General features: G+C 36.9%; 1 protein-coding gene across 1 annotated transcript in view; it reads left to right on the forward strand.

The window, feature by feature from the left end:
• MS3_00003817 (uncharacterized protein) overlaps positions 1-8,499 on the forward strand; it is a 69,926-nt gene extending 61,427 nt beyond the window's left edge. The window contains exon 13 of the mRNA XM_051211678.1: positions 6,979-8,499. Coding sequence (XP_051071767.1) covers positions 6,979-7,269 — 291 coding nt within the window. The 3' untranslated portion in view covers positions 7,270-8,499. The remainder of the gene's footprint in view (positions 1-6,978) is intronic.
• Positions 8,500-9,184: the final 685 nt, after the last annotated feature.

Raw genomic sequence — 9,184 nt, forward strand, 5'->3', positions numbered from 1 at the left:
AGTACACAACACCCCCGCCACGAGAAGGCAATGAGTAGGAATTTCCTGGTTGTGACTGTATACGCGTGGCCATGTGAGCGTTTGAAGAGGAAGAGACGCCTCTCCCCACTCTCAGCCTTACCAGGGTATTTAATTATATACAAGATTAAAATGTGCTTCATTTTAATACACATTCAGTCGCTTATATCAATGTATACAATAAAAACATCTAATGGAATTTGGCTATGTTATAAATTCAACTAAACATAATACTGATCATTGTACCTAATCAATTCTAAAAGAAAGAAAGAAAGTATTTGCAGTTTATTTACCTCAATCGTTTTATTTCTGGTTCAAAATGGTAAATGATGAGAGTGTGAGTTTCCTGTAGAGTTTCAATGTTAAATTAATGGATATCTTGTTAAATTATCGAGAACAAAATATATTAGATCAGTTATTTTTCTTTTTGATCACCTTCAAAACTTAAACAACAAGTCTCTATAAATGCAACTTTAAGATTGAATTAAAATAATTCAGTTTATGTTAACAACATCTATTTGCGTCTGATGACATCAATCACTAATACAATTTAAATAATTGTACGTGATATTTTCATTGTATTGAGGTAAAAATCATTTATAAAAAATAATAACAAAATAGTTTTTTTATAAACCTTAGTCAACATATGAAATTGCCAACACCTCTTTTATATATACAAAATATAATTCATAAAAGTTGCTTAAAATCCTCTTGACGATTGAAATTTTATTGATAACTTTCACGTTTCATCCAACAAACTGGTTTAAGGTATTTCAGGGAAATAATTATCATCAAAATTATTTTATTCTAAGATCATTAGAATAATTACAAATTAGACTTCGTGTTTTCTGTAGAAACCAGAATATAAACCATTACATTTACAGTATACACATGTGACTAATCGAACAAATAAATGAATTTCAATGTATAAAAGAAACTTATTGCTTTATGCAACTATTCTGGCGTTCAATTTCTTATTCTTATCTGGATCATCATTATCATCATCATTTGTAACACATTCATAAACAAAATGAGTAATTAATAGACAATAATAAAATAATTCAAAAGTTTTGCATAACTAGATTAACTCCTTCTTAACACAATAGTCAGTCAGTCAGTCAGTCAGTCAGCTACAACGTAGGACCAGGCACAAATGTGCATCGGTCCAGGTTGCCATACCGCATCAGCACAACAAGATGAACACCGGATTCACAGCAGTGGTTAGGTCAAAGGTGGTAATATATAAGAGAAAGATTGCATACAGAGATATAGTACAAGAAGAAAGAATTGGTTCGTAGAAAGAAAGATATGAAGTGATTTTAATCTCATAGTTTAAGGGAAGATAAAGAGTGTATACACCGACGCCATTGTGATCGATTCTGAGCCATGTCACCAAGAGTCTCCAACCATTGGTTACGATAGTCACGCGGACCCCAACCAAGTAGTCTTCATCTACCAACATGGCTCAGACTAGAAGTTAGTGTCTTCAAGCACTGATGCCACGTTTTGGTTTGGCCGCCCCTAACTTTCTTCCAACCATCTCCAATACCGGATAGCATTGCACGTCGTGGTAATCGGTGTTCAGGCATACGTAACACGTGGCCCAACCATCTCAGTCGATGAAGATTCATAACCTCATCAACTGATTTACCATCATTCCCTAATACCCTGTGTCTAACCTCACTATTACTTACCCGGTGATCCCAGCAGACGCCAGCAATATTTCTAAGGCATCTGTGGTCAAATACTAATAGCTTACGAGTGTCTTCTACTCTTAATGGCCATGTTTCGCTGCCGTAAAGTAAAACAGAACGGACTGCCGCGCAGTATACCCGTCCTTTTATTGATAGACGGATATCTCGCCTTCGCCATAGGTGACGCAAGTTGGCAAAAGCCAATCGAGCTTTTCGAATCCGTGCTGAGATTTCGTCCGATACCAGCCCATTAGGGCTGATCAGACTTCCAAGATAAGTGAAGTTGCCAACGCGTTCGACTACTTCACTCCCTATCCTTAGTTCAGGTGTTGACGCAGACCAGTCCTGAAGCAACAACTTGCATTTAGAGGGAGAGAAGCGCATTCCAAACATTCTGGCATTGTTGCTTAGTGCTACCAAAAGACTCTGCATTTTGTCAGCGTCTTCACCAAACAGGACTATGTCATCTGCGTATTCTAAGTCGATAAGTGGACCTCCTGGATGGAGATCAATACCCGAGAATTCAGTCGACGAGAAAGTTATTTCCATCAGTAGATCTATGATCAAGTTAAACAAAAATGGGGAAAGTGGACAGCCTTGACGGACACCACTTGAGGTTGCAAAAGTAGATGACAGTTCGCCATAAGCTCTGACTCGACTAGTAGTGTTCGAGTAAAGAGCCTTCACAAGGTTTATGTACTTCTGGGGTACGCCTTTCAATGACAGACACTGCCACAGAATCTCGCGGTCTACCGAGTCAAATGCTGCTTTTAAGTCGAGAAATACCACCATTGTCGGACGCCGATAAGTATGCCTGTGTTCTAGAATCTGACGAATGGTGAATATGTGGTCGATGCAGCCACGACCAGGTCTGAAGCCAGCTTGAGTCTCTCGTGTTTGCAGTTCACGAGTCTTAGTTAGGCGTCTGATAATTATCGAGGCTAGTATTTTAGATGGTATATTAGTTGAACTATTCCCTCTATGGTTATCCCGGGATGATTTGAACCCCTTCTTATATATTGGGACGACAAGTGATTGTGACCAGTCAGATGGGATAACGTCTAACTCCCAGATCCTAGCTAAAATATTAGTCAACCTAATCGCTAAAATTGGACCACCATCCTTAAAGACCTCTGGAGCCAGTCCATCTGGACCAGCTGCCCTTCCTCGTTTCAGATTAACTATAGCCTTTTGAACTTCAGCAAGAGTTGGGGGACCTACTTCAATGTTCCATTCACACTGTCTAGGAATGGAGGGTAGTTGTAGAGTAGCTGAAGGCCAGTTGAACTGTTCTCTGAAATGTTCCGCCCATCGTTCTAAACGTCTGGACTGGGAGCAGATGAGAGTATCGTCTTTTCCGATATAATCTCACTTACACTTGACTTATTAATTCCAGTTTCTTTTATTAGTCTGTAAAGCTGTCTTGTGTTCCCTATAGTCGCCGCCTTTTCCATCTCTTTTGCTTTCATTGCCCACCACTGCTCACGGTCGTTTCTTAGACTTTTTCTTAACCTAGATCTGATTTGTTGTCGCTCTTCATCATGTTCGGAACCTGATGGGACGAGTTTACGAGAATCCATCAGTGTGATAGACTTTGAAGAAATCCACTGGTTCTTTGTAACCCTGTGGTTTAAATCACTAATAGATGTCACTGCTGTTTCCACAGCTGTTTGTATGGCTTTCCAAGCAACAACTGGGTCAACCTCGTTTTCAGAACTACCTAATCGTGACCTTAGTTGTTCCTGGAACCTACTTTTGGTTTTCTCGTTACTCAACTCAGTTCTAATGGGTCTTTTAATGTGGCTTTTTGCGTCCAGTAAGGCGCAAGCAGATGCGTGCCCGTATTAGGGCGTGGTCGGAGTCCAAGCAGGTACTCCAGAATGAGCGACAATCTTGTACCGACCCTCTCCAACGATGACTGATGGCAATATGGTCTATTTGAGTCCATCGTTGGCTTGGTGCAGGCGGTCGCCACGTTAGACGATGTCTTTCCTTATGCTTAAAATTTGTGTTTGCTAAAAATAAGCGATTGTCTGAGCACAGTTGCGAGAGACGGTCACCATTATCTGTTCGCTGTGCCGGAATGCTAAAATATCCACCTAAATGCCTTTCTGTTTGGTTTAAGCTACCTATCTGAGCATTAAAGTCACCCCCTATGAGTACTATGTCTGAGCGTTTAGCTTTCTGAAGAAGTTCAGAAAGCTTTCTGTAAAATTCATCTTTCAAATCATCTGAGCTGCAGTCAGTGGGAGCGTAGGCAGAAACGACGAAAAGGCAACGACGTGTATCCCTATCCTTCCGAATTCTTACGGAGCCGTTTAACCGAACAGCACATAGACGACTGTTGACGGGGATCCACTCTAACAGTGCTTGTTCCGCCCTCATGCTTAGTGCTATGCCTACACCTGCCAGTCCACGAGAACTGGCCATCGGGTCACCAGATACACGTAGGGTGTATCTCGTTGGCTCTCCGTTTTGCCGAGGTGAGGCCAAGTGAATGACCACACTGGAGTCCTGTGTGCGTGTTTCGGAGACACAGCATACATCAATGGAAAGAGACTCTAGGGTTTTAGCCAAGGAAGCCTGCTGACCGATTTGACATAGGGTGCGTACGTTGAAGGCTCCAATGTGTAGTTTGGAGCGAGGTCTCAGTAGACATGAGACAGGGTTTTGAACACTAGAATCTTTGGCTATGGTGACACTTGAGGAGGAAGCCGAAAGAGGAAGTTTAGAGTGGAAAGTTGATGTAGGAGGAATAATAGGAATTGAAGAGGAAGGTTGATTATGAATACAGTGGTCTCGAGTGTTGTTAGAGTTATGAGGGCGGTTATCACTTCCCGGTTGCCCACACCGAGGAAGGGTTCTTCTGGAGGTACCTGAAAAGGAAATTGGATTAGAGGTGGTCTCAGTGACCTGAGAGGGTGACCGCAGTGCCCAAGGGACAACTGCTTGAGGCCGGTCGCGCACGGCCTTTTCGCGGGAGGTTTTTGACGTGTTAGCTACGTTCTTCAAAGGGCCTTACCGCCGGAGACGGAAATCCGTGAGGTAAGGTGAGGTGTGCATTTTTAGGGTCGACGTTTTCTAACCCCACCCCTCCTTGTGGGAAGGCAGCATCGCTGTCATGCTGGTTGTCTGAAGGAAACACCTTACTGCTGTCACACCTCTGTACAGTCAGCAGTACGACTTCGCCTTCGGACCTTGGGTTTGTTGCTTTTAGTCTTACCGCTCTTCAACCGACCTGTCTGACATGGTAGGACCTTGAGGAACGGTTGTTCCAGCCAGTATAGCTCGGTTGCTTCATCACGATAGGCAAGCCCGACCACCACGTCAAGGTAGCAACAACGGTCGGGTAACACAATAGTGAAAATACTCTACACACTAATCTATGACTTAAAACACTATATGGTCAGTAATTTATTGAACAAATACCTTCAAATGTCTTTTTAAATTGCAAAGATTCATAAAATCTTGACAACAGTGATGAATTATTATTTTTATTAGTGCGAAACGGTACAATGGGCAGAAAGAAAGCTTATTGTGAAAAATCACAAGGCATTTATATCATACTTATACATAGCCTTCTATCATCTATTTGCATCATACGGTGTGTTCTGAAGTCCGAACATTATTTTCATCTAGTTATCGAGTGCTCTGCCTATGACTTACTTTGATGTACTAAAACTCTTCTCTCTGTCTGGCAACTAGGACAACTTCGACGCCGAATTCAACTAATCAGTACCTCTCAGCAGTGCGCATCCACGATCCCGCACCACGCGGGGCTCGAACCCAGGACCTACTGGCTTCGCGCGCGAGCACTTAACCATTAGACCACTGAGCCGGTATCCAACGGTGTTAATGTCTAACTTCAACCAATCCACGAAGTTGCGCCACCATATACCATTGTCTTCAGTGAGCTGATATCTCACAACAGACCTGGTTGTACTCCACTAGGACGAAACGGCCGTCCAGTGCTTCCAGGTTTTCAATGGTGGTCTAGCTTCAACTGACTCATGATTTCAATCTGTGAAAATTTCTAAAAATCTCCACAAACCTCTTCTGATAATTAGTACTTACAAGCAATTTTGTGAGTAACGTTCAAAATAGTAGTAGTAGTAGTAGTAGTAGTAGTAGTAGTAGTAGTAGTAGTAGTAATTCTTGTCAAATAAAAATGAGATCATCTATTATGGCATGTGAAAATGTCTATTAATGGTCGAAAGTATTTTCGGGATCCCGGTTGTTGTATAATTTTCATTCCAAAGTGACTTACAAAAAAAACTTTTTAAGTTCCTATACGTTGTACAGACAATCAAAATAAGCCAATGTTTAACAAACGAAATGATTGTAAATAAAAAGAAACAAGATATACTCGTAGAGTTACAAAAGATTCAAGACTGAGTACACCTTAATTCCTGAAAGTAATGATAAGTTGTGTCAACGGTTTTCTCTAAGCATTTATAACCAACAATTCACAGTTGTCCAGTTCGTTATATGAAAAACAATACGCATAGATGAACTCGGAGATTAGCGTCTGATCACTATCTAACGACTCTGAGGTTTTTCTACATTACTCCTGATCCACATCAAATGAGCTTGTTAGTTTAATAACAGGACAAAACATATATGTAAAAACCATTTCAATACAAGAAGTATTCATAATTTAACAAACAACTTAACAATAACAGTTCCATTTCCTAAACTTACTTTTGTAATTGCCTAATAAACGTTTTAATAAAAAAAATAGACAATAAGTTACGGTCATTTTCATGTTATACATCTTTCACATTCTTGTTTCAAAAACATGTAGTGATAAAAAAAGGGGTTGTTGTTTTAAAAATTAGTGAAATAAATAAACAACATATAAAAGCAGCTATTTTCAACTTGTTTATTTTCATATTAGTTTTCGATATTAGTTTATATTGAAGGTGATTATCGTTAGTGATTTATTTTAGTCAGATCAAGTGAAAAGCTAATAAATTAGTATCACGGTCTGTGGAGATTGCTGAATTTTATAATTCACGAAATGATCTCAGGTGGCGACTCAATAGTCTAAAGGTTAAGTGCCAGCATGAGACCGAAAGTCCTGTGTTTGAGACTTGGGTAGATTTTGGATATGCACGGCTGATAAATTACATACTAGAGGGATACAGCTATCCAATGTTCCTAGTTATTCAACAGTTGTCTGATTAAGGATAGTCGGTGATGTAAATCATAAAAATAAATAACTTATCGTCAATTTATTTATTCCTACTATCTTTATTTTACTCAGGTACCAACAACCATGGATGCGTTTATGTGTTATGGAGCAGTTGTACCTAATGGATACGGCGCTGCATACAATCCACATCCTGATAATATTGTTGTAGTCATTTCTTGCTGGCGTACTAATCCTAATAATAATGCATCGAAATTTGCAGAAATGCTTGATTCAGCATTTACAGAAATGCGTGAACTAGTCCTTTCAAATCCTCAATTGGCTAAACAACCATCAAATGAACCTGTTGAATGGAGTATAGCTAAATCACTTGGTGCTGATGTAGGTCTAAATGTGACTGGTTAACGAGGAAAAACATTGAAAGAGATAGAGAGAAAATTCAAAAATTTATAGATCTATTTTTAGCGCCACTCGATATTTTTTCATTCACTAAAAAGAGTTATATTTACATTGATTTTTTCCCTTTTTATGATTCTCTAGTAATTTTTTCGCTTATGATTATAGTTTCCTGATTGTGTTGGGTTACTGATATAGAAAATGATTGTTAAAATCAAGATACCAAAATTTTATTTATTCATTACAACAAATTTTCAAAGCAGTTTTCTCTTATCCCATTTAATTTTATGGTAAGATAGCAAAAGATTTCCATTATTCAGTACTTATTTACGTAATTCATTCACATTCAATCACATATTTATGTTAAGACGAAAAAATGGAACAAATACTTTTTCACAAATTTCAAAATCTAATTGATTCATAAGAATACTACTTATAAATTAGTAAGTAGGATAGAAGAGTAATACATCATTAACTTTATATCCAAGCACATTAGGATAATAAATTAATAATCATGTTAGCGTACATTTCTGCAAGAGTATATATATATACTCTTTTTCTCTCGAAATTGCTCACAGTATTATTGAACTTTCAAATAAAATTTATACGTACTTTACATTTTTTTGTTCATTTTATACTACTAAATCTGCAAACATTTTGTCTATATTAATACATTAATCAACTATTATGATTATATAAAATCTAGTGGATACACAATGATACATTTAAACATGCAATCATTTGTTCATCAAATGAGATTTTAATTAATCTCAAAATCCCTTCAATCATGTATACCCCTCAGGTTGTGAAATGTACAAATTATATTCCAATAATCATACATGCATATATACATATATGTTGTATTAAAATTATTTATTTATAATATGACAATTCTAACTTGAAATAATAAATGAAAACCATACATATGTACTGTGATCATTTTATCATGGACTTATTTAATTTTGAATTTAAATTTCTATATTGAATTTGTTTTAATCAACAATGTCACCAGCCTGGATTAATTATACTTCAAAAAAAAACAAAAAACAATTGGTTTCTATATTTTGGACAAATTAGATTAGTAAATAATGAATTTGTATATCACCTTTTACTTAAAATATTATTATTATTATTATCATAATAATTATCATATTACTACTATGCATACATGATATATATCATACACATATATATTCATATGAAATATAACTTCTTGAATACATCTTCAGCAGTAATGAGAAAATCTTGTGTTTTTATTCTTTTTTATTCGTTGAATCCTACTAAAGACCAAAGAATAATAACTGAAATCTCATCATCAGTAAAATAGATTTGATCATAAATAATAAAATACGATACAAAAGTGATTGATAATTTGGACTCAATAGTAACTCAAAATCCTTAGTGATATCTATTTATCATTTGTATGTGGTGGTGATGATGATCATGACTATCAGCAACTTATTTGTTTTCTTAAATTGAAATAAGACAATGAAATACTTGGTGGTCTGGTGTGTGTATGATAATGAACCAAGTATGTCACTCTTATCCAATACGATAAGGATACGTAACATTTAGTAGCTACAATCAGATCAAAAATAATATATTTTTATTATAAGTAGAAAAACTGTATTTCTGACGTTTCGTGACTTGATGTACGTCAGTTATGTTACGTGTCACAATCGTCAGGATATCAGAAAATTGAAGCTATTTAATTACAAGTATCATACTCAAAAAATACCAAGGCTATTAACTAAACTTGTTCAACTAAACTTATAATTCATATCATTGACAAGCGATGTCAAAAATTAGTTCATCAAAACACAAGTACTTCTTCAATATATTTAAAGTTAGTTATTGAAATTTTGAAATTGACTAAATTCAACTTGGTTAAGTTCGATATCAATGATGAACAATGTCGGTAATT

The sequence above is a fragment of the Schistosoma haematobium genome, chromosome ZW (assembly GCF_000699445.3).
Source record: "Schistosoma haematobium chromosome ZW, whole genome shotgun sequence".
Classification (NCBI taxonomy): domain Eukaryota; kingdom Metazoa; phylum Platyhelminthes; class Trematoda; order Strigeidida; family Schistosomatidae; genus Schistosoma; species Schistosoma haematobium.